At 27.5% G+C, this 26,653-nt stretch overlaps 1 protein-coding gene across 8 annotated transcripts in view; it reads left to right on the forward strand.

Annotated features, from left to right (window-relative positions):
- Positions 1–31: 31 nt before the first annotated feature.
- Positions 32–26,653, forward strand: part of Kdm5 (Lysine demethylase 5) — a 65,720-nt gene continuing 39,098 nt past the window's right edge. For 4 of the 8 annotated variants that reach the window (XM_087169315.1, XM_087169317.1, XM_087169316.1 and 1 more), the window contains exons 1-11: positions 32–389; positions 5,230–5,307; positions 10,717–10,776; positions 10,914–10,976; positions 13,376–13,552; positions 19,449–19,536; positions 21,379–21,605; positions 22,879–23,037; positions 24,074–24,193; positions 25,670–25,825; positions 25,906–25,998. In XM_087169315.1, the coding sequence (XP_087025441.1) occupies positions 240–389; positions 5,230–5,307; positions 10,717–10,776; positions 10,914–10,976; positions 13,376–13,552; positions 19,449–19,536; positions 21,379–21,605; positions 22,879–23,037; positions 24,074–24,193; positions 25,670–25,825; positions 25,906–25,998 (1,371 nt within the window). In that variant the 5' untranslated portion in view covers positions 32–239. Of the gene's footprint in view, positions 390–5,229; positions 5,308–10,716; positions 10,777–10,913; positions 10,977–13,375; positions 13,553–16,640; positions 16,785–19,448; positions 19,537–21,378; positions 21,606–22,878; positions 23,038–24,073; positions 24,194–25,669; positions 25,826–25,905; positions 25,999–26,653 lie in introns of all 8 variants that reach the window. The other 4 variants (XM_087169312.1, XM_087169314.1, XM_087169311.1 and 1 more) reach the window with 2 other exon arrangements.

The raw sequence follows: 26,653 nt of genomic DNA on the forward strand, positions 1-26,653 counted from the left end.
AGAAAAAAAATTGTTATTTTTCCTTCTATGTAAATAGAGATTTGTGATTTGATTATGTTCTCCGAGTCATTTCGTGTAAAGTATTTTTTGTTTGCTATGTTTGGGAAATGAAGTTTGTGATTGTTGATTTTAGATTGTGATATGGACATTATGTCACCGAAAAAATTTTAAGTATCATTATTAATAGCCAATATGTGTACTTTTAATTTTTCTGGCTATTTAGAATTTGAAGCAGTGAAATGAATGCTGTAGATTTTGAGTTTAAACCTCCTCCCGAGGCCCCTGTTTTTGAACCAACAGCTGAAGAGTTTAAAGATCCTCTAGCCTACATTGCAAAAATCAGACCTATTGCTGAACAGACTGGTATATGCAAAATAAAACCTCCCCCGGTATGCTAAATTCATCTGTGAATGATATTTTTAAAATTTATTCTTTATGAATGTCAATTTATTTGGAGTAAATTGACTAATTGTCTTTTAGTCATTCAGCATATGATCGCCATTAATTCGAAGAAGTGCTACAAAAGCGGATTTCTATTCGCAGATGAAACTCTCTTATTTTATCTTTCGTTATTTCATACCAACTATTTTTAATGTCTCTGTTGTCCTAATTATGTTGTTATGTTTTTAATTATGTTAAAAGATTTTGAATTCGGGAGTATTCTTCTCGTGGAATATTTTAAATTTTTTATTTAATTATCCTTTGAAAAAATTATGGGGTTTATGAGAATAATATTATACTCTATGAAAAATTTACAAGAATAACAAGATAATTGGAATATGTCTAGCAAAAATATTAATCTTAGTTTTAAAATTTTTAGAGCCCAACTAAGTTAAGGTATTTCTGCCCTTAAATATCATTTTGAATGTATGTTACTTATTGTTTTCTACTTGTAAAAAGTTTTAATATTGCAAGGAACAGAGATTTTGCATTCTTTTTACCTTTAAGTTATTTTTCATAATTTAAGTAAGTAGAAATCCTGTTTAAAAAATATGTGATTTTATTGGGGAGGTTTCCTTATCATGATCTGTGGCAGAATTATCGCCAAGTTCTGGCAACTTCTGGGCAGCGGCAGGAGGCAAACTTAAAAAAAAAAAAAAAAAACATCACACAAAGGGACAAACTTGATAGGTGTATTTCGTAGCCATTCTACATCTACATGTTTTTTTTAAAAAAAATTTCCTAGTTTGAAATCTATTTGGCACCTTGGCGATTTACATTGGTGCAACAGATCACGATACGGAAATATCCCCATTTCATTGTTATCTCTAAATATTTTATATTCTCCTTTATCCTGGACCTCTATAAACAGGGTTCCTACGGGTCAGGGAAAATCTGGGAATAGTCAGGGAAAGTTGCAATATTTTAAAAAAACCTGGAAACCTTAAAATTGTCAGTATTAGTAATCAGTTATTGAAAGTTGAGTTAAATAATTCTAACATCTATTACAATTATTTTTTGTAAAAATTTCACATTTTAGTCAAGCTAATGTGTTTCCATCCTCATTTAATGTTATTTTTATACACAGGAAATCTAATGTTTCACATTACAAATAAAATAATCAAAATTTTCTGATGAAAATACGGTCTCAGTTTTCATTGAACTTTACCTGGTATACCTGGAAAAATCAGAGAATTTTTTTTCTGAAATTGAGTGGGAACCCTGTATAAATCATACTTTTTTAAAATATAATAGTTTTTTTTTCTTCATAATTTTATGCATATTATGACCTGACTTAGTTTTTGACCTCTTGGAGTGTGTAACTGTTATAGACAGCAGTGATTTCTCTTATTCGTTATGGCACATATGCCAAAAATCATAAAGGATTCTGAAGATATGTTATATTACGTACTGGGTATGGGTAATTCTCCTATATTAAAATAAATTGATTTCGAAGATTTATGTGAGGAAGATTAAACAAAATTTAGAAAAACAAAAGTTACTATTTTTTCTGTATTAATAACAGAAGGAGAAAATTAAAGTAATTTTTAGTTGAATTGATAAAGAAATTTTGTTGTGAATTGTTTGGTAAATAACTGACTAAATTACTAATCACATAATTTTTCCTTCAATACTTTTTATGTATGCAGGGCTGATTGTGCTCCGGAAAAAATCCGGATTTCCCGATTTTTCGCTAACTGTGATCCGGAAGTTTCCGGAGATTGAAGGTTCAGACGTTTTAAAAAATCATTGATCACAAAAGTTTCCTGAAATCAAATTTTCAAAGGTGGAACTTAAAAACACAGTTTATTTTACTTGTTTGTAAAGGAGAGCCAAATGCTTTATAAGCTTATATTCAAGATTAATATTTTTTTATCAGTAAATAGTTATTATAATCATAAACTCAAGAAAAAAAGGCATATTTGTAAATTTCAATTACTTCTCCAGGTCATCATAGGTATGTGCAAATGGTATAGGTGTATCTAAAATTTTAAATGTATTTTAAGTAAACTAAGAAATATTGAGAAAAGGAAGAAAAAAAATCCTTGTTTAATTTTTTCTCTAATTTTTCGATGTAAACTTTTTTTTTTACTCAAGAAATTTTGCGGAATTTTGACTTGGGCTCACAATCACCCCTGTATATGGTTTTAAAATATAGATTTATATTATTTTATATTTATATTTTACAAAGGGACACATTATTAATAAAAAAGGACCCTGAAAATTGTAAATTCTGGGTCGTAAGTATCTGTATTTTGCGAAGTTTAGCAGAATCACTGAGACAGAAAATATGGAATTGGTTATCTTTTACAGTCTTAATTTATATGAAGGTATAAAAAACTGTACAGAATCATTTTTTTTAAAAAGTAGCTACTCGAAAAAGGGTTTTTTTGAACCCAAATAAGATCTGTCATCCTCTGGTAGGTAGCTTGCAGCTCCATCTGAAGAATTTTTGATGAAAGATCGTAGTTTTGAATGTGTAGTATGCGGCTGCATTCTAGATATATTAATTTTTTTTGTTGCTAAAATTGAAGAATCCTTAAAGTATTTTTAAAAAATTATGCATTTTCTAAAAGTGAAATAATAAATTATGATTTTTAACTAAGGAGTAATTAAATCAGAGCATTATAGTTTTTCCTTCCTTATTTTTAGAAGCATAATTAATTTTATGTTTATTTATATTATTGAGTTGGCAGATGGACAGGCTTTAGGGCTTGTACTTGTAATGCTTAAAGAAAATAATTACAGCTAATATGTATTTGGCTTTGTTACTTTTTATTGGTTAGCTTGTTATACAAGAGGCCCTTCTCTCAAAAAGTTTGGCATTCCTACTCTGAATGTTTTAAATCTGTATGCCAGTGGCGTACGCAAGGGAGGGGTTTGAGCACCCCCCTTGAGCTCAGACAAAATGGCAAAAATAAACATTTTAGTAGAAATTATGCGGGTATTATTTTTTAAGACTATATATTTTTATTTGCCTTATGCCTACCTTTTTATCTCACTGTATTTCTCAGAATACTGAAAAGCTCCTTTCTATTCTGCCAGTCGCGATAGTTTTCGAGACTGGCTGTCATTCGCGAGGTCTTTACGCAATGATTCTGGAATCTTAGACGTTCTGTCGTCTTTGTGACAATTCAAGAATTTTGGAGATGCGGTGAAAAATTATATAAAAGGGAGAACGGAGTACAATGTAAGTTTTTCTGTTGTACAGATATGTGATACTTCCATTGAAGAAAACGTTTCTAGCATAACAAAATCTGATGAATGTGAAAGTGGCCCTCAAAGTGTTACTTCCCACCCATATGACATTGGACTTTTTTCAGAAGATATTACATGCGAGAAGATATTACATTATGTTCTTAAACTTAAAAAATCAAATCAAAATTTAACTAAACAATGTTGTCTAAATAAAAAGTCAAAACTCTCTAGCTATCTAAATTAGGGAAATAATAGTGCTTTATTACATACTCGAATTTCTTTTAGTAGCTTCAAAAAATTATGAACACCCCCCTTGAAAAAATTCTGCTTACGCCACTGCTGTATGCATTAATGCATTTAAAATATAACTAGGCATCTAACTAAATGTTTTACTAATTATAATCTGAAAATACATTTTAATTATTAATTTTTTATTGTATTGCAATTTTTAAGATCTGTGGCTAATCCTGGATTTTTAACTTAATACCCATTTTTGCAAAAAAATTAGTGAAATTTTATTGCGAAAAATTTTAGTGAATTTTCTGTGAGAAAATATCTTTATGAAGAATTCGAGGCATGGAACATGACATGAAGAATTGGAGAGGTGTAGGAAAACATGAATTTTTAAGCTGCTCAATGTTTATAATTTAAAAAAAAAAAAAATTGTAACTTACCTGATTTTTTTCATGAAAAAGAAGACATTTCCCACTTAAAATTCATGAAATCTCTAATAATAATGGAAATATAAATACTATCTGAAGTATTACCAGATAAATATTGACTCTTATTTTGTACTATAATTTTATTTTAATTTTTGGTTTTTATTTAAGCTCTATAAATAATTTGACTTAATATTACTCATTAAAATATGTATATAATGATTTATTTTTTATACTTTCATTCTGTGAAGATGACATTTTTCTTTTTTTAAGTTTGAATTTATTTTAAAATGACTTTTGTACTAAATGATATGACAAAAAAAAAAAAAAAATCCCATTTCTTTTATCCTATTTTTATATTTTTTTGAATACATAAATTTTTTGATAAAAGGGAAATTTTTTTTTTAATATCTGTCTTTTTATTTTGGAATGAATTTTTATAATTAAAAGTTTTTAATTTTATGAAAATATTATTGATAAATTCCAGGTTAACCGATAAAAAAGAAATTAGTTCTTAAGTTTATATAAAAATTTGATTATTTGCTATTATCGTATCTAAATATCTGTGCGGCCCTTTGTTATTCTACCTGCTGTGCTTCACTCAGAAAGGTTGCACACCCCTATCTGAAGGTAAATAGGTCTAGTTTAACAAACAAAATTTCTTAAAAGCAGTGATATTTGAAAGCAGAAATTAGCTTTTAGACACCTTTAAATTAACAGTAATACATATTTCATTGATTTGCTCTTTGTTTTAAACTGAAGCTTATTGCTAGAAAATAGTTCTAACAAGAAATGCTTTAATTTAAATGTCTAATTTTTACATCATTTATTAATAGTTTTATACTTGGATAACAATTTACATTTAATAAGTATCTTTAAAATTTAATTGTAGGTTTATTTGATTAGTTCTAAAATCCTAAATTTTTTTCAGGAATGGCAGCCACCATTTGCTGTAGACGTGGACAATTTCCGGTTTACTCCTCGTATGCAGAGATTAAATGAGCTTGAAGTAAGTTTCTTGTAGAATTTACTGTTTTGTAATTTTATTTTTAGTGAATTATGTAGTCTTCACATTTCTTCTCCCTCCTTTGTCTTCTATGACGTGTCAGGGGTCTGTCTCGGTTTTTTTTTAAGAGGTACCTATTTTGTGAAAATTTAGACATAATTTGTGCAAATTAAAAATTATATAAAAAATTCAACACAAAATATGGCAAAATAAGAAAATATTTTCGAAAATCGTCACTACAAATAAAAATCATTTATGACTGGTAAATTTCTGTATTTATTTTTCCCATATGTTCAAAAATAATTTTTGCTATTGTAAAATCATTGTCCATAGTTAAATTTCAACTTGAATTTAATAAAAACATACATTTAACAGTAGTAGCACTAAAAGTTCAGAGAAAAGAAAAGTTTCATTAAAAAAAATAAAGGTCTATTAGAATAAATTTAGAATAATGTTTAAAACAATAGTTCAAATTTTGACGTCCTGTAAACTTGACAGGCCTTGTCATTTCATTTTTAAAGAAAAGGTTGCTTTATGGCATAAGCGGCGGGTTAGGCTTACCACACCACACTAACTGACCAAGCACATGCTACCGATTTGTAGAGGAGCTCCCTTTTTTTTCCATAGATTGCAACGAGAACGGGATTTGTATGGTATTGGCGCTTTTTCTTCCACTTCAATTAAGGTAACTGACGCTCCTTTTCACCCAGCGGGATTTTTCGGGATCCCACCATGCTCTCAGCCAGGCATGGGAAGAAAAAGCCCTTTTCATACATACCATCTGCGAAGCTAATTCTTCTGCGTCATAATAGCAATTCACATGTGTATAACTTCAGTTAACATGCCATGTAAGCTTTTTTTTTTTTTTTTTTTTTAAATTGGTTTAAATTCTACAAAATTTGCACAGATTTTCAATTGAAAAAATATAATAGTTTCTCTCCCTTGTCCCTTAACAAATGAAAGACTTATTCTTTTATTATTATTATTTAACAAACTTGGTGGTGTTACAAAAATAATTATTTAACAAAATTGGTCTAAAAATTTAATTTTTGTTAATAATCATGTTAGATTGTGCATGTTATAACCTATAATTTAAAATACAATCATCAGGGGTCTGTCCAGGCTAAATTTACTACCGTTTAGCGGTACCTTCACAAATTCAACTTTTAGGAAAAACTGTAGTTTCACAAAATACTTTAAAAAAAGTAAGTTCTCATGCAAACCCCATTCTTGTTACAATCTATGGAAAAGAGGAGCTTTTCCGCAAGCTGTTTTTTAAGAAAAAGTAGCATGTGTTTGGTCGGATAGTGCTAGGTGGTAAGCCTAACAAGTCGCTTACGCCATATCAAAGCATGCTTTTTTTCGTTGAGTTTTTTAAAATGAAACAACTAGACTCTCCCGCTATAAACTGTACGGGAAGTCGAAATTCAAACATTATTCTAAACATTGGAACATTATCTTAAACACTTTTGACAATTTATTCTGACAGACCTTTATTTTTTTATGAAACATTTTTTTTCTCTTTGAAATTTTTTTTATTATGACCTAGTCGAAAATGTTCTCATAAGGAAAATAACTTTTAGTGCTAGTACTGTTAAAAATGTTTTTATTAAATTCAAGTTGAAATTTAACTATGGACAGTGATTTTTAAGGATTTTTAAATTTGGATGCAATTTTAAGGCCAAAATTATTTTTGAATGTATGATGAAAAATATATAAAAATTTAACAGTCATAAATGATTTTTATTTGTAGTGAAAATTTTTGAAAATATTTTCATACTTTACCACATTTTTGTGTTGATTTTTTGATATAAATTTTAGTTTTCACAATATATGTCTAGATTTTCACAGAATAGGTACCTCTAAACCTAGACAGACCTAAAAAACCTAGACAGACCCCTGATCACTATAGTGTAGTAGTGTCAGTGTAATTGTGAACTCATACGTGTAATTGAGAATTCCATAATTTTCAGAAATTTTATTTATACATATTTATGTATATAAAAATGGTTGCATGATACATAAATTTTTAAAGCAATTATATTAAACTTTGTTTTTGAGTTATCACATATTCACAATATATGTCTAGATTTTCACAGAATAGGTACCTCTAAACCTAGACAGACCTAAAAAAACCTAGACAGACCCCTGATCACTATAGTGTAGTAGTGTCAGTGTAATTGTGAACTCATACGTGTAATTGAGAATTCCATAATTTTCAGAAATTTTATTTATACATATTTATGTATATAAAAATGGTTGCATGATACATAAATTTTTAAAGCAATTATATTAAACTTTGTTTTTGAGTTATCACATATTCACAATATATGTCTAGATTTTCACAGAATAGGTACCTCTAAACCTAGACAGACCTAAAAAAACCTAGACAGACCCCTGATCACTATAGTGTAGTAGTGTCAGTGTAATTGTGAACTCATACGTGTAATTGAGAATTCCATAATTTTCAGAAATTTTATTTATACATATTTATGTATATAAAAATGGTTGCATGATACATAAATTTTTAAAGCAATTATATTAAACTTTGTTTTTGAGTTATCACATATTCACAATATATGTCTAGATTTTCACAGAATAGGTACCTCTAAACCTAGACAGACCTAAAAAAACCTAGACAGACCCCTGATCACTATAGTGTAGTAGTGTCAGTGTAATTGTGAACTCATACGTGTAATTGAGAATTCCATAATTTTCAGAAATTTTATTTATACATATTTATGTATATAAAAATGGTTGCATGATACATAAATTTTTAAAGCAATTATATTAAACTTTGTTTTTGAGTTATCACATATTCACAATATATGTCTAGATTTTCACAGAATAGGTACCTCTAAACCTAGACAGACCTAAAAAAACCTAGACAGACCCCTGATCACTATAGTGTAGTAGTGTCAGTGTAATTGTGAACTCATACGTGTAATTGAGAATTCCATAATTTTCAGAAATTTTATTTATACATATTTATGTATATAAAAATGGTTGCATGATACATAAATTTTTAAAGCAATTATATTAAACTTTGTTTTTGAGTTATCACATATTCACAATATATGTCTAGATTTTCACAGAATAGGTACCTCTAAACCTAGACAGACCTAAAAAAACCTAGACAGACCCCTGATCACTATAGTGTAGTAGTGTCAGTGTAATTGTGAACTCATACGTGTAATTGAGAATTCCATAATTTTCAGAAATTTTATTTATACATATTTATGTATATAAAAATGGTTGCATGATACATAAATTTTTAAAGCAATTAAACTTTGTTTTTGAGTTATCACATATTCACAATATATGTCTAGATTTTCACAGAATAGGTACCTCTAAACCTAGACAGACCTAAAAAAACCTAGACAGACCCCTGATCACCATAGTGTAGTAGTGTCAGTGTAATTGTGAACTCATACGTGTAATTGAGAATTCCTTAATTTTCAGAAATTTTATTTATACATATTTATGTATATAAAAATGGTTGCATGACACATAAATTTTAAAAGCAATTATATTAAACTTTGTTTTTGAGTTATCGAAAACCTGCAATTTTGACTTAATAAAATGGTGCGTAGCGTTTTTAAAAAGTGCTTAAAGGTGCTTATTTTCGATTTTCGTTTTTTAAAAGCCCTGAAAGGTGCTTTTTTTGTTTGGTGTTTTTAAAAAGTGCTTAATTTTCCCTTTTCTAAAATTAGATTTTTTCTTTACCATGTCAATTCCCGCCAAGTATTACGCAAAAATGTGTTTTTCACATTGTTCTATTCAACGTTATCACAATTCTTTCAACCACAATCTATATTAGCGTACTTGCAAGTCCGCAAAGTGAGCTGGGTTCAGTGAGATTATTGCACTTTCAAGTGCAACTCTGCTGCATTTTGCAAGATATTCTCAATTTCAAGCTTCATTTTCCACCCTCTGAAATCCAGCCGCAAAATCTCTTGATTATTTTTTGATGGCTAATATGATCAAGAAAAAGCTCTTTGTCAAAAACTATGAAAAAAACTTATATCATGATCATGTAAAGTCTTTTAAAATTATTTTGCATTTTGTTAATGTATATAGTGCTTAAAAATATTTTTTGAGTGCTTAAAGTACTTAAAAGTTGCTTATTTTTTGTTGAATGATTTGGCTACGCACCCTGAATAAGAATTTTGTTAACTTAAATGTAGTTGTTTCTGTATGTTATATTAATTTTTAAAAGATTAGAGAGATTTCATTAGAGGTTAGTTGGGAGCATGAGAGCAAAGTAGTATTTTGTTTATGTATGAGTAATTTCTACACTATTTATTAAAAAAGCGAGGATCGTTTAATGATATAAAGGTCTCCACCATGTGACAGAATTTTTTCGGAAAAACAAAGAATTTGAATTAAATAAAATAATTTTTTCAATTGAATATGTAATATTTTTTTTAATTCTAATATTATGACCGTTATTCTTGTATTTTGTAGGGGGAAAACACAGTAATTTTTTTCCTTTTTCACATTTTGTAAGTCATTATCACATTCTAAAAAGATTAAAAAAAAAAAAAAAACATTAAATCCGTAGCCATAACTACCAGGGGGAAAAGATCGACAGCGAAATCATGTAAATCGGTATCAGAAAGGGGTTGCTAAACGCCTGTTTTCATTTCGAGATTCAGTTGTAATAAACAATAGCATATTAAAAATATCGGATTTTAAAAGCTATGTGGAAATTAATTGTAATAACTGCGTAAAAAAAATGGTCTCTTTCTTTTAATTCTAATATTATGAGCGATATTCTTGTATTTTGTAGGGGGAAAACACAGTAATTTTTTTCCTTTTTCACATTTTGTAAGTCATTATCACATTCTAAAAAGATTAAAAAAAAAAAAAACATGAAATCCTTAGCCATAACTACCAGGGGGAAAAGATCGACGGCAAAATCATGTGAATCGGAATCAAAAAGGGGTTGCTAAATGCCTGTTTTCATTTCGAGGTTCAGTTGTTATAAGTGTGGAAATTAATTGTAATAACTGCGTAAAAAAAAATGGAACGAAAATTTCTGCAAAAAAGAAATTTTTTACTTTATTATTGTTTAGTTTTCTTTAATCTCAAATGAGAATTAAAAAACCCCAAGCATATTTTTTTCATCGGATGCGCGAGAAAGACATCTTTTGAATATAATTCTGAAGAAAAGATAATATCTTTCAGAAATTTCCGCAGAAGAAAAAACTGAAATTTTTTACTTCCCAAAGGAAAAATCTTTCTGCAAGAACTCTGTAGCGCTCTGCGACTTTGTTGCTGTGTCGCAACAATTCTGCCACAGGGGGAGTCCATAAATAATATTATGACTTATTTGGGCAGCTCTATATTTTGTATATTTTATTTTCATTATTGTTTTTAATCAAATTTAAATTTTTTGTTTCTTTACAGGCTACAACAAGAGTAAAGTTAAACTTCTTAGATCAAATAGCTAAGTTTTGGGAGTTGCAAGTAAGTTTTTGTTTAATTATTTTTTTTCTGTTTTATTACCTATTTCTCTAAAAATATATATATTTTTTTATGACAAGATTTGTGTTTTATTGATTTTTTATGCGATAAATATTTAGTTCTTACATATATTTTTGTAGGGTTCTTCGTTGAAAATTCCCAATGTTGAAAGAAAGGCACTTGATCTTTTCACACTGTATAGGGTGAGTTTAGTTTTATTATCTGTTTTAGTTGTAGTCAGTTATAAAAGAATGTTTAACTATAAGCAGAGTTCTCCCTAGGAATAAAAAAGTGGCCATAAGACAGAAAAAGGGCACTTTGAATTTTTAAGAGGACATTTATTTAAGACCGTGAAAATTTATCAAATTGTGTAATATTATCAATTGTCCAATAACTGAATTTGATACTCTCAAAAATTTTTAAATTATCCTCTTACGCTATTTAATGCAATCATTTCAAAAAGTAATTTTCACACATTATCAAAACAAGAGAAAAATTTGTAGTTCGTAAAAAATAATTCAAAGCATACTAAAAGACAATCTTTGAGCATAAATTTTTTTTTAAAAAGTGAACTAAAAAAAAAAGATTAATTAATAAACATCTTGAAAGCTTTTTTGATATTTTAAACTGAAGTTATGAAAAAATTAACATTTAAATGTGAAATTTTTTAAAAATGTATTTATTTAAAAAATAATTTAAAATCACTTAAAAAATTCAATAATATACATCACTCCCTAAAAAAAAGAGAAACTTTTAAAAATTTAACCAGCTGGATAAAATCCTAACGAAGTAAATATTCATATTCATAATCAGAATTAAACCTATAAATAAAAGAATACTAAATATTCAAATCTATAATAACAGAAGTTTCTTTGACAGAAACTTGCAAATTAGCTGAAATTTTCAAAAAAAAGAATAATTGAAGCAATAAAGAAAAAAGAAAAACAATGGAAATAAAAATATGGCCACCAAAGCGGACATCTTCAGGGGGTACCAGCTCTGGAAGCCATAGAGGAAAACCTTTTCTATTGAGAGAAATGATTGAGGAATATTAGTTTATTATTTCTTTTAACGGGGCGAAATTAAAGTCTTAACTGAGCAGCCCCAGTTAAATATTATATTAATCTGTTACGCAATCCTTCCCTTCCCTATCCTTTTTTTTATCTTCTACTGCGCATAGGCGTTGTTTAGAGAGTGTTGTTTTTTTTAATTTCAAGTGTTTCTTTTACATTGAGTTTGTTTCAGAAAATTGCTGTTTGACCAGTTTACTGTGAGTTTTTGTTTTGTCATTTTTGTATTATATTGCAAATGTTATTTTTTTATGAACTTTTGTAACTTTTACATACGGCCTTATTAATTTAATTTAATGCTTGTATAGACTTTATGAATCTTTTACTGAAGTTAATGTGTAAGTCTTACAGGTCTATATTTAATTTTTGCAAGATCATTAGAAAATAACATGTATTTCTAAAAAAATAAAGTCTTAGCAATTTTTACCTGCTTTTTCTATAAAAAAAAAAAGTAAGAAGAAAATAATCCCTCCTAGGAAAAAAATATTCTTCTTAGCTGCTACTTGCATAAAAAACAGCTTTAAGATTATAATATCGTAATATTAAATTTTAGAAATTCTGCATTTTATTTTACTTATTGCTGAACTGGCACATAAGGCCTCGAGTCTTTTTCTTCACACACTCCTGTCTCTGACCAGGCATTGCTCTTTTTACTATCCAGTTAATCCTGCTCTACTAAGATCTTCCTTAACACATCTTTGTCATGTTAGTCTCCCTCTTTTTCTCTTTCCGTCAGGCACCCGTGAGTTTGCAATATTTGCAGTATTGTTTCTATCCATTCTTAGTATATAGCCGAGCCATCTTCATCTTCGTTTTAAAATTTCTTCATAAACTGATAAGATATTAGCTTTTGTTAAAAAAAAGTCTTTATTTGTTATACTATTCGGCCAGAAGATTTTTAGTATAATATTTAAGCATCCATTTAAAGAAGTTTCAAGTTTTTCATTTTCTGATTTCTGGGGACTCCAACATTCGGCACTGTGCAGTCAAATGGAAAGCACGGTAGCCTTATAGACATTTATTTTTGTTTTTAATTTTATATTTGAGGCTCTCCAAGAATTGTGCAGACCTCTAAAACAAGATCTAGCATTTCTGATTCTTTGGGAAATATTGCAAAATTAGTATTAGAGTTTTTGACTACTTTCAGATTATTTTGTTGAATAGCATTTAACCTTAAAAGTGCTTCAATATATGATTTTTGATTCCTCAATATTTTAACTTTTAAGTGGTTTAAAAAAGCATTGTTAACTGCAAAGTTAAGATATTTTTTCTCTTAACTTTTAATTTTATGATTTTGTTTTTTTGTAGAACAAGATTAACATTAAGAATTTCTTGGGTTATGAATTATTCCACATTAGGTATTTTATGTTGAAAATGTGAAAGCTTTTGTTACAACATAAATGTAAAGTTTTTTTTATCGTTTAAATTTGCATGTCAATCTTAAAAATTAAATATAAGGTGTTTACTGTGTTTTATGATTAATGGTTTACTGTGTATTCCTTGTATTTTTTATTTTTAAAATTATTTTGTAGGTTGTCTTAGAGGAAGGTGGCTCTGATATTGTTTCAAGAGAAAGAAGATGGTCTCGAATAGCGACACGAATGGGTTACCCACCCGGCAGGGGTGTGGGCTCCCTATTACGTCAACACTATGAACGTATCTTATATCCTTATCATGTATTTCAAGAAGGAGCCACACTTGGGGATTTGGTAAAATTCCATACTGTCATTTTCATCAATTTAAATTTTTTTAATCTATTTGCAATTTATTCCTTCTTTATATAATTTTTTTTACTATGCATTCTATTGCTTGAAAATCAATTATTGGATATTTCTAAACCTCTTCTGTTTGTGCTTTTTCATTTATTGCTTTACACTATTGCTTCATCATTCTCTTTATTGCATGACTTAAATGTTGTTAGCTTTTATTTAGATAAAATTCTTGCTTTAGTAAGCATATTCTTGAAATTTTTTTTTTGTAAGTTTTATTTAGTTTTTTTATAAAATTATTCTTAAATTCAAAAAATTCAGAAATGATTACTAAAACTGAATTTTTGATTATTGTTATTTAACTTAAAGTATGAGAGCAAATAAAGTAATTTAATGAAATTATGTGAGTGAAGAATACGTCAATAGAACATAGTTAACTTAAAATTTAAACATTAACATTTTAATAATTAAGTTCTGAAAAATTTTTAATGTCTAATTATTGTGCTTAATGCATATATTAAATGTTAATTTTTAAAAAAAAATAAATTATTGATTATTTTTTAAATTTCTTTTTCCGAATTCTTAATTTTGATTTCTTAAATGAGATGATTGTGCTCCGGAAAAAATCCGGATTTCCAGATTGTTCGGTAAACGCAATCCGGAAGTTTCCGGAAATCCGAGGTCCAAGAATTTCAAAAAATTATTGATCACATTTAAGTATTAAAAATTTTTTTATGTTTTATTTAGAAATATTAGAACTCGAATTTATACTTGGCAACTCTTTCATTTGTAAATATTTTTTCTAGTAGAATAATATATGTGATTAGAGATAAAAGTAAACTTATGCATAATTATTAATTTAAATTATGCTGCATATAATTTATTTAGAATTTCATGTTTTGAATTTTTACAATATGTAATTAATGATTTTATTAGAGAAATTTTCAGGATTTTTGAGTTGGGTTCACAATCAGCCCTGTAAATCCCAAAAAGTCAAAAATAATAATTAAAACTTAATTTTTGATTATTGTTATTTAACTTAAAATATGAGAGCAAATAAAGTAATTTACTGAAATAATGTGAGAAAAAAAATATATCTTAATATAACATAGTTACCTTAAAATTTAAACATTAACCTTTTTTATAATTAAATTCTGAAGCATTTTTGATGTCTAATTATTGTGCTTAATGCATATATTGAATGTAAATTTTTTAAAGGAAAAAAATGTATTGATTATTTTTAAAATTTCTTTTTTGATTTGAAAAATATTTCATGTGTTTTTCTTTAACGAAAACATTATTGTATTCTGTTAAAAATATGCCAGCAAACAAATTGAATACACTTTTAAGATAATCATTTTATTTTGTTTTTAAATTAACATTTTAAGTTATTTTTACAATGTTCCTTTTTTTTTGTAACAAAAACTAACATTCAATTCCCTTGCGTCTTAACTGCTTTTTATTCTCTTTTTTTTAATGATATTTTTACTTCATATTTTCACAGTTATACACTAGAGTTTATCACTAATTAAGGATTTATATTTGCTTTTATATTATAGTGAGTTTAAAGTAGATGAGGTGATGAGGTTTTTGAACTTACATAAAAACATACTTTGAACATACATGAAAGTGTAGCTTTTTAACTCAGTGTAGAATAGTGAACTGTGTCTTGTCTAAAAATATAACAAAACTTAAAGTATATTTAATTTTTTTGCTTTTGAAAACTTCAAATACTTTATTTTTTGAATGGTAATCTGATTCTTCTTCTTTATTTTTGTTTTAAATTAATATTTTATAGAGTGCATGGTATTTCGATTAACCAGCTATTTATTTGCTTTTTAATTATTTTTGTACATTGTTTAAAGTGTGTTAACAAATGTTTTTAATTTTTATCTAAAATATTATTTCATTTTTAGGCATCTTATATCCAGTTTCGTTTTTATGAAATTTGTATTTTGTTTGAATATTTTTATCTCTTTGCAACTTTTGCAATTTTTATGATGCTAACTTTTAAGTTGCTTTTATAATTCTCCTCAACCTGTTTAGAAAAAAGAAAAGAATTCTGTCTCCATGCTTTTTTCATTGGACAATACATTTGTCTTTTTGCTATGCATTTCTTGAAAGAATTACCAAAATGCAAACTTAGTTACATCTGTATTTTTAATGTAACTTTTTATCTGGTTGCATATATTATTGATTTTGTAATATTTTCTTCTGTGAAATTTTTAATATCTATATTATAATATTTTTGGGTAAATTTGAATTAAGAGTCAAATTTTAATCATACATTGTAAACTGTTTTTGTAATCTAATTGATGACATTTTAAAGTATTTTTGAATGATCCAGATTTTGTGTTTGATTCATAATTTCCTGCATAGTGTTTGACATTCCATTATTATTGAGAAATTGATTAAATTCTCGATTTAGAAAGATGTAAAATTCTTTTTTGGAGTTGAAATTGATTTTATTATAAACAATGTCTCGTACCATTTTAGCTACAAATTATTTCATATGAATGAGATACATTTTGGAACTGTTACATTCATTTATATTTTTGTGTTTAGTTCATAATTTCCTGCATATTGTTTGTCCTTGCGTTTTAATGAGAAATTCATTCAATACTCAATTTTGAAAGCTGTAAAGTTTTTTTGTTTTTTGGAGCTGAAATTGATTTTATTATCATAAACAATGTCTCGTCCCATTTAGCTTTAAATTATTTAATATGAATGAGACACATTTTACAACTGCTACATTCATTTATGATGCTTCGCTCTATCAAAATTTATTTTGAAAAATTATTGAAATAGTTTGCTTGACTTTTCACCTTTTTTTTTCTTTTGCTCATCATCATCTTTTTTTTTATCGACAAATGTAAGTTATATAATTCACTAAGTTTAAAAATTCATCTCACAATTCATGGATATCATTAATGTATGTTTAAAAAAAAATCATTAAACCATATGAGATATACAAAAATTTGTTGTTTGAAAAAAGAAAAAAGAACTTTCATTAGAGGGGGTGGTGCTATTAATATTTTAGTACTTTGGGTCTGCTAGAATATTGATAGTTAAAATTTGATAATTTCAGAATCAGAATCTAAATGAGGATTCAGACTGCTCGGACCAAGATAAAGATTACATTCCTCATGGTATACCCTCTCGGCAAGCGATAAAACCACCCGAGGATCGCTATGCTCGCCGCTCAAAAAGGCGGAAGGAGGAAGAGAATCTTGTGAGCATGCTTCTACTTTTTTCTACAGTTAATGTAGTTGTTGATTAGCGCTTAATTGTAATTATTTTATCGTTTCAAGAAAAGCTTAAAAGTAATTTTTTTAAAGGTTTTGTTAGAAAATTTAAAAAGAAAAAAAAGGATCAGACCCAGTTTGTTAAGTTTTTGCATGTATTTAACTTTTCTCCTTCAAAGTATTTTAACAGTTTCTTTAAACGGCATCTTGTGAATTTTTTAGACAAATTTCTGTGTTTTTAGGTCACTTATAATTTTTTTTTTTAAATGGGAAAAATATTTTACTTCTTAAAATTTTGTGATTGTTAAAAGTTTTGGCGTTGTATGTTTCAAAAGTTTCGTGTTATTTTTTCAGAGTATATAAAACATTTCAGCGGAATATGGGACAGTGTTTTATATCATGTACGGTGAAATAAAACACCGTCAGGTACGGTGAGCAAACAATATCGGTACGATGTAGTGGAAAATCGAAGGAGACAATGATTTTTTAGATTTTTGTTTTGTTTTTATTTGTTAGATTCTGTCAAGTTTAAAGCCATCAGAATTATAAGAAAAAATCCAAGATAAAGATGTATTGAAATAGGTTTTCTCTCACTTGTTCATAATATCAGTGATAACATCTGGTCCTAAAATGGAAGAATTTATGAGCTACACCAACATAACCGCGAAACTGAATTTTCAGACATAATTGTGTAAATGTTACAGTACTTAAATGTTTTTACAGCTATTCTTTCACCATTGATATACAAAATATCTGTATCTACTGACAGTACTGTACAGAATTTGTGGTGGACAGACATCTTAAGCTTTATTTTTAAAATCTGTTTTCAATTCAGAGTTCAGTTTAAGTATTGTTTGTATTGGCTAGGGCTTTAGTGGTTACAGGTTGCTGTCTCAAGTAGAGTTTACGAACATATAGTTTGAGATGAAGAAGTAAAATACTTATCATACTTAGCATTGGTTAGAGTTTAGTAGACATATAAGTTTGCAGATTTATATGATGAATTAGTTCTGTATGATAATTAAAGCTCTATCTAAGTTGCACGGTTGCACACAATTTAAATTTTTTTTTTTTATCTTTAACAACAAGAGTGCAATGTTATTTTAAAAATTTAAAAACATTTGTTACGACTTGTTTTGCAATTTTAAAATATTTGCTTATAGCATTCTGTATTATTAAATATATTAGATTCTGATCTCTATTTAATTGCTTGGTAATTTATGAGGTTGTAATTAATTGACTAAAAAATTGGATAATAAATTGTTATATAAACTGCAAATCATTCCTGTAGTTTGACGCTTTAAAAGGAATCACATGATTTCAGCTATTTCTTCTATCCTTCAAGCTTTTATTTTAAATATTAGTACTTTGGGATTATCCGTCGAAATGCTCGAATCCTTTGGCGCCATCATAATACAAAGCAATTTTGAGAATAAAAATTCCAAACTCATTACATTTATCAAATAATAATAATAACAAATAAAAGTGTAAAAGTACATGATCAAAAAGTGTAAAAAAAAAATAAAAACAAAGTAAAGATCTCTATTTTTATAATTACGCATTTAATTATTCTTGAATCTAACCATATATATTATTATAAATCATTTCAGCAGCCAAAAATCCTTGATAGCTTTTAAAGCACAAACACATAATTATCTTTGTGCAGTTGCTGCCACATAAATTAGTTTAAATACCCTAAAGAAAGCTAACTCATGTAGTCAAGAATTACACAGTAAATATAAAATTTGTGGTCATTGCCGCAGAAGGTACGTTTTGGCGATAATATCGGGTTTGGCGAAAATGGTCGTCAGGATAATCACAAAGTATCTAAATATTGGAACTTTAAATTTTGAGTTTGTTATTAATATTTCAAATTCATTAATTATTTGATGGCATTTTTAAATTTGTGGTTATATTATTTTTCTTCATATTGAGTAGCTCTGAAGTATCCTAGTAGCCCATCTTGAGGAAAATATAATCTCTAATTGTAATAAAGCATAAGTTAGGAACAAAATAATAATTTAAAAAAATTAATTTTTAAATGTGATGTATCTTTTTATTTTATCCCTTGTTTGAATAGTATATTTTTGCTTTAAATGTTGCTTAGTTTTTGCTGTTTATGCATTTTCTGTACTATTTATATAAATTGGCAATTTTGACATTCTTGTACGAATCTTGTTTTAAGTATAGGCTTCAGAAAAGTTAGTCTAAGACAAGAATGTTCGAAAAGGATTAATTAAATATTACTAATGTCCGAAATATTAAAATATTTTTAATAAGGAATATCTAATTTTTTCAAATTGAGACGTGATTTTGTATTAGTAAAGGAATTATAGTCATGGTCATGAATTATATTCACGTCCATGAATATAATTATGAATTATTTTTATCGACATGAATATAATTCATGGATTATATAATTCATGAATCATTATGAATTATATGTTATAGTCATGAATTATAGTATAGTTCATTATTTAAAATTAAAAAAAAAAAGCATTTTGATATGCTTTAATCATTGTATTTATTTTGAGCAAATAGGTTTTTTTTTGGTAGTTTATATTTTATGTCTAGTTGTGTATGTTTGGTAGTTTCAATTTTTAAATTTTTGATCTTTGCTTTCAAATACATAATTTTTCTCTTATTTATAGGATGGGATTGATTACTCAACAAATAGTGAGCTAAAGAAATTGCAGTTTTATGGAGCTGGTCCCAAAATGCCGGGTTTTCACGCTCAAGGTATTTAATGAAACATCTGATTTTTTTTTTTTTTTTTGAAATTAAAGATAAATGTGTTTCTTGGTGCTTGTTTACCTTTTTTCACTGCTAGTTTTACAGAATGCTGCCTTTTTTCACTGCTAGTTAGAGAACTTTTGACATATTAATTATGAACATTGTATATTATTTTTTTTCTGTTATTTTATAATTATAATTGAAACCGCTAAACCCCTGTAATGTGTATTTAAATTTATATCAATATCATAAGTATAATATCTGAATCTTAAAAACCTTTATTTATCATAAATCAAGTCTGCCAAGACTCCTGTTTTTTGATGAAGACTCCTGTATTTTACAACTATCTCCTGTTAACCTGTATATTCTCAAATTTCTCCAAATTTGTTGAAGAAATTAAAGAAAAAAAAGAAAAGAAATTGGCTATAAAATATCCGCTAATGGCAAAAATACTTCTCTTATTCCTCAACTGATGCCGGTGCTGCAGCATGTTGAGTGTTTATAGTTTGATTAATTATAAGTAATCATTATAATTACAATCATAATTATGATATACACATTTTTGATATACACATATGATATATTATGATATACACATATATACACATTTTTTACTTCGCTAAATGTAAGTGCTTATATTTCCAATTTTGAATTTCTCTTTTTGAATTACATAACTATGCATGATGTATCAAAACTTTACTTATAGCGCAAAAAAATGCTGCTAGTAAAATCTTCGTTATTTTATTTCTCCAATGTTGGCAGGTATGGTTAAGCGAATAAATTTTTTTGAAATGTTTTGGAATTCTTCATGTCAGAGAAATTTCTTCGAATTTTTTTAATAATTTTTTTTTACAGAATTTTATAATATTTATGCAAGATTAGTTTTATGCAGTTTTGTAAAGTTGGCAACAAATGTGTATCTACCATTCTATCAACAATGTCATATATATCAACTAGCTTAACCTTAATTTATCTCATTCTTTTGTTCCTCTGTTGGGAATCGTGTATTTTTGCTTCTTTCATTGTGAGTTTATTTAATTGTAGCAGTTTAAAATTTATCTGCTCATCATAAATATTTGAAATGGATTTATTTTTTAATAGCAACCCCTGGACTATAAGAATGCTGTAAATTGTACCAACAGTTTAAATAAGTGTCTTAAAATGAGGCAGTGGATAACCTTTGATTTTTTGGATATATTCATTTTGTAAATTTAAATATTGTCTGACATTTTGATGTACCCTATACTTTTCGAAAAGCTCTTCAATGTATATTTGAAATTTATAATTATTATAATTTCTGAAATTCATAATTAATAATTTTTTATCGTGTCCATGGACAATTAAATGGCCTCGTGTGCCTTCAAATACTGCATCCGCAAGTTCCAATACATCATAACTGTAGAGGATCTCACCAAGTTCTGAAGCCAGTGGAACCATACCCAGTTGTAAAACATATGGGGTAAGGGCTGGGTACTCGAGAATGTGATCCAGGGTAAGTTGGATATCGGTGCAATTCTTGTAATTGTTGATGTTTAGATTCTGGAACAATCTAAGTCAGTAATGAGGGGTTTCCTGAAAGAATGGGGATAATTATTAATAACTCATTCATTAGAGATAGGCATTCCTATTTCTTTAATTTTTTTCTCCAAATGATTGTTTAAAAAAATTTTTTAACTATAAAATTTAAAAAATTTAAAATTTGCTCTTAAAAAAGTGATTTTTTCCCCTTGAAATATATTTCCTTTTATTGTAATTTTTTATTTTATTTTGCTTTATTTTATTTTATTTATTGTCATATAGTTGAAATATGTATATGTTTGTTTTTAATAATTTTTCTTTTTTTGACAGGTGGTAATTCTGAAAATGAAGAAGAATCTAAAGCATTTTTGAAAGAAAACCATATAGAATGCTTTAAAGATATTAAAATGGGTCTTGGTGCTAAAGATTTAAAGATGGGATTTGGTAACAAATTATCAGGAAATTTTCTGAAAGAAACAAGAACCATGGGAGCTGTGGAGGCTGCTAAACTGGGAAGCATTTTAAAAAGAAAAGATAGACCGAAAGGAAAAACTCCTGTAATTATTCAAACTTCTTGCTATTTTGTTTCTGTTTTCAAATGTTTGCAATGTTCTAAACATATTAGTACATACCATAACAATAAATGAACCATACCATAATCAATAAATGAAATGAATTAGAGGCTATCTTTTGAGTGTTATAGCCCATTTTGGCTATTTATTTGTTTGAACATTTTTTTATTCTTTAAGAGATTATTTTATTTTTTCTTCATGTCAATTTAAATGTTAGGATAATAAAATGAAAAAAAAGTTTGTTAAAGATGCATCTTACTATCTAAACTATAATCTTTGCCATAAAAGTAAAACCTCATTGTTTTTTGTTTTCCTGCTGCTGACATTATTTGTGCTTAGCCTTTTGTGGTTAACCATCCTCAAACATTAGAAATCTGTTAACAAAACATTTTGAAGACTAAATAGAATGAATTTATGTTTAATGTATGAAAACATTGAAACCATTATTACTTGAAAATTCGTATTTCTTCAAAATGTCACTTTGTCTAAATGTTCATGGTTCTGTCCAGGGTAAATTTTGTACCATTTAGTGGTACCTTTACAAATTCAACTTCAGGAAAAACGGTAGTTTCACAAAATACTTTTAGAAAAAACAAGTTTTCAAGCAAACTCCATTCTTGTTGCAATCTATGGAAAGAGGAGCTTTTCTGCCAGCTGCCTTTTACGAAAAGGTAGCACGTGTTTGGTCAGATAGTGCAATATCAAAGCGAGCTTCTTTTTTTTTTTGTTTTTTTGTAGAGTTTTTTAAAAATGAAATGACAAGGCTCTCCCTCTTTAAACTTTACAAAAAGTCGAAATTCAAACATTTTCTTAAACACTATTGTAAATTTATTCTAACAGGCCTTTATTTTTTTATGAACAATTCTTTTCTCTGTGAAACTTTTTTCTCTATGACCCAGTTGAAAATGTTTTCATAATTAAAATAACTCTTAAAGTGTTGTTAAATGCATGTTTTTATTAAATTCAAGTTGAAATTTAATATGGACTATAAATTTTGTGGATTTTGAAATTTAGATGAAATTTTTAGCCCAAAATTTCACGATAGCAGAATTGTTTTTGAATATCTGGGGAAAAATATTTAGAAATTTACTAGTCAAACAAAATACAAATACAAAATATGATTTTAATTTATAGTAACAATTTTCTCAAAATAGGTACCTCTTAAAAAAATTTGGACGAATGCCTGATGTTTTAGTCACTGCATATTTATTACATATTTTGTACTAATGTAAATACTAATGTTTATATTTGTTTTCAGATTGATCAAATTGTGTGCAATATGTGTGGCAGAGGTGATGAAGAAGCCAGTATACTGCTTTGTGATGGTTGTGATGACAGTTATCATACATTTTGTTTAATACCACCTCTTGCCGAAATACCAAAAGGTGACTGGAGATGTCCTTGCTGTGTTGCCAAGGTAACAATATATTACTTTCAGTATTTTGTTTATAGTTTTTTTATTTTATTTTAACTGAATGCTACATTTTTTAAGTTAAAGTAGCCATCTCAAATTAATAATGTTTTCAGGGTTTCTACAGGTCAAGGAGAACAGGGAAAACCGGCAATTTTATTTTTACTCAGGAAATAGTCAGGGAGAGTTGAAATTTTTTTTTTGCAAAAACTTAGAATATTCGTATATCATACCTGAAAAATAACCAGTCTTAAAATTGTCAGTAACAGGAATCAGTTATTGAGATTCAAGTTAAATAATTCTAACATCTATTACAATTATTTGTTGTAAAAATTTCACATTTTAGTCAAACTGAAATGTTCCCTTCCTCATTTAATAATATTTTTTACGCATAAAATCTAATATTTCACATTACAAATAAAAGAATCAAAGTTTTCTGCTGAAAATATGGTTTCATTTTTCATTGAAATTTACCTGGTATACTTGGAAAAGTCAGGGAATTTTTTTTTCTGAAATTGAGTGGGAACTCCGTGTTTTGATTTGCTTTTGAATAAAAAGCAAAGACTTTTTTAGTTCCTTTTTTCAACAAAATTTTTTTTTAATGATAGCATAAAAGTCTTTACAATTAATTTCTTACTCTCAATGGGTATGCAATTATTTTGTAATTTTTCAATAATAAAATTTGATTTACGCATTATAGCTTAAAATCGCATCTATTCTGTAGTCACAAGTTTTAAAAAGTATTTGCACGTCTAATTAATTGGGAATCCAATTGAGAGAAAAAAATATCTATAATACTTCTTTATATTGAAAAGTCCAGTTTATAATTTTGAACTTTAATAAATATGTTTGCCTATTATAAATATGTTGAAACTATTTTTAAGAAAAGAGAAATAAAATAACTGAATTTTTCAACAGCTAATTTTAAAGCATATAAGTTAGGTAATTAAGCAAACACCTATACATCTATAATAATTAACATCTATGAACAGGTAATTTGAGACAAATGACTTAATTTAGTTTTACTTATTGTTACTTTTAGGAAGTGAATAAACCTCAAGAAGCATTTGGCTTTGAGCAAGCTCAGCGAGAATATACACTACAGGAGTTTGGGATGAAAGCTGACGAATTTAAAACTACTTATTTCAACATGCCAGTTCATGTAAGTATTTTTTAACTTATCAGAGTAAAACATTTCTATACCCATATATGTTTATTTTCTTTAAGATTTTCAAGATATGAAATGAGTTCCATAAAGTTTTCTTTGTAAAAACAAATTTTATGTTTGGGTGGGAAAATTTTCTAATTCTCAATTATTCATTTATATAATAGATAAATTGTGCACGAAACAAAAAGAACTTTTAGAGACTGAAACTTTAGCCGTTTCTCTTAATTAAACTTTTGCCAATGAATTTCTGCAATTGTGGCTGATTCCTATATTTAAAATGTCAATCTATTTCATAAAAATCTTCATCTTCAGATGTGCTTTATTTTACCTTTGATGTACAAGTAGTGCTTCCACTTCTTCTTAGTCTTTGCTGCCTGAAAGAGTGTTCTTAAAAATATGCTTTTTCTCCCCCCGCAAGTCTTCTTTTCAAATAATATTCTGAAAAAAGTTATTAATGTAATGTTTATAATTCTAATGTTTGTTGATTTCGCTCGTAATTTTCTTTGGGAAATTAAGTTTGCCTAGGTATTTTTCTTAGTACCCTTGTCATATTGTTAGGTTTAAATTATGCCTTTTGATTGTAAACATTGGAATTTGTAAACCATCCTTGTAATGTAATTTTTTTTTTTAGTTTAACTTCAAAAGTTAAAAAACAATGGTCAGCTTGTTTTTACTTAAATCCATCGTCTTCTAGTTGGGCTTAAAATTGTAACTTTGTAAAGTTAAACTTTGATTGTTGTAAGATTATTATGTAGACCACCTTTCAGTTGATGGGAATGAAGAAATAAATAATATCTTGAAACTAACAGAATGTTTTTTTTCCTTCTAATCTGAAATCACAAGCAATTGTTATGGTTTTTTGATAAAAGAGTTAATAATTCCTTAACCGTCCCGGTAGTTTTGTTTATACAAGTTGTAATGTGTCAAATATGTAAAAATTTTGATTATATAGAAATTTTGATTTTAATTTTTTGTTGAATTATTATAACTGAATCAATTAATTGCATTTTTATTCCTAAACATGAAAAATTAATTTTTTTCTGGTTATCTTTAGTGAAGAGATTTGTTTCATTCTAAATTGAGACCGGCTTTCCTGGTTCCTAAGGACCGGTAGTTTCCAAAGTTTCGCAGAATCACTGGATAGTCCCACCTTTTTCCAAACTCCAAGCTGCAGGCTTTCCTGTATTAAAATATTGGTCCTCCCATTTTATTCCAAGGAAATTTCAGTACAATTTTATCTAGGGGCTCAACTCTTGGTGGGATAATTTATCTAGCAGAATCGATGGATAGTCCCAGCTTTTTCTGATCACTAAGCTGCAGGCTTTCCTGTATTAAAATATCAATACCCTCCCATTTTATTCCAAGGAAATTTCAGTACAATATTGTCTAGAGGCCCAACTCTTAGTGGGATAATTTGTATCTGCCAATCATTGTTTGTTCAAATTGTAGAACAGATTTATTTTATTTCAGAGGGTACCATTTTCTCTTGTGGAAAAAGAATTCTGGAGGATTGTCAATGCAGTAGATGAGGATGTGACAGTTGAATATGGTGCTGATCTTCATACTATTGATCATGGTTCTGGCTTTCCTAACAGAAAAACCAAAAGCTTATTACCGGGAGATGATGTATGATAATTCATTTTCTTTTTTTCTTCTTTTTACTTTTTCTCCACATTTCTTTTAATGATCTATGTATTTTATAACAGGAATATGTGACATCTGGTTGGAATCTGAATAATCTCCCCGTTTTGGAGGGATCAGTTTTGAAGCACATAAATGCAGATATATCTGGAATGAAAGTAAGAAATATGCACTTTTCTATAATAATAATCCATTTTCTACATTTGTATTAGTTGTAGTACTTATTTTTTAATGTTAAAGTATTATTGAAGTACATCTCCCAATGTTAAAGTAATTGTCTTGATTTTTTACTATTTGTCCTGATATTTCTGACTTTTATTTGTGTTCAAAACAAACAATTTTCTACTAATACAAATGTGGATTTTAGAATTCTTTTGTTTAGAGAGTAAAAAAGTTTAAGTTTTTTTATTCAACTAATAATTAGTCACAACTTTCTAACAAATCGCTGCAGTAATTTTTTTTTTGATACCTAGACTTAAAAACAATTTTTTAAGACTGTCGAAAAATTCTGTTTACTATTCAAATTCCAAAAGTTGAATTGGAAAATGGAATGGCCCCTGGCCTGTTTCAAGGATATTTATTTCAAAAAAGTTAATATCTCCGCCCTATAAAAAAAATTTTGAAAAATTATTTTTTTATTGTTGATTTTAAAATTTGTTTTCAATTTATTTTAAGATATATTATAGGCGTACTTTGATCGACTTTATTTTTACACCCTTTATTTTATTTATTTATTATTTGCTTAAAATTAATCAAGCATAGTAAACGGGGCTTCAAATGCCCTATCCTTATCTTTGATGGCTATTAAAAAAT

Source organism: Parasteatoda tepidariorum, chromosome 8, assembly GCF_982258835.1.
Source record: "Parasteatoda tepidariorum strain Cologne lab strain chromosome 8, Ptep-v5.0, whole genome shotgun sequence".
Lineage (NCBI taxonomy): Eukaryota > Metazoa > Arthropoda > Arachnida > Araneae > Theridiidae > Parasteatoda > Parasteatoda tepidariorum.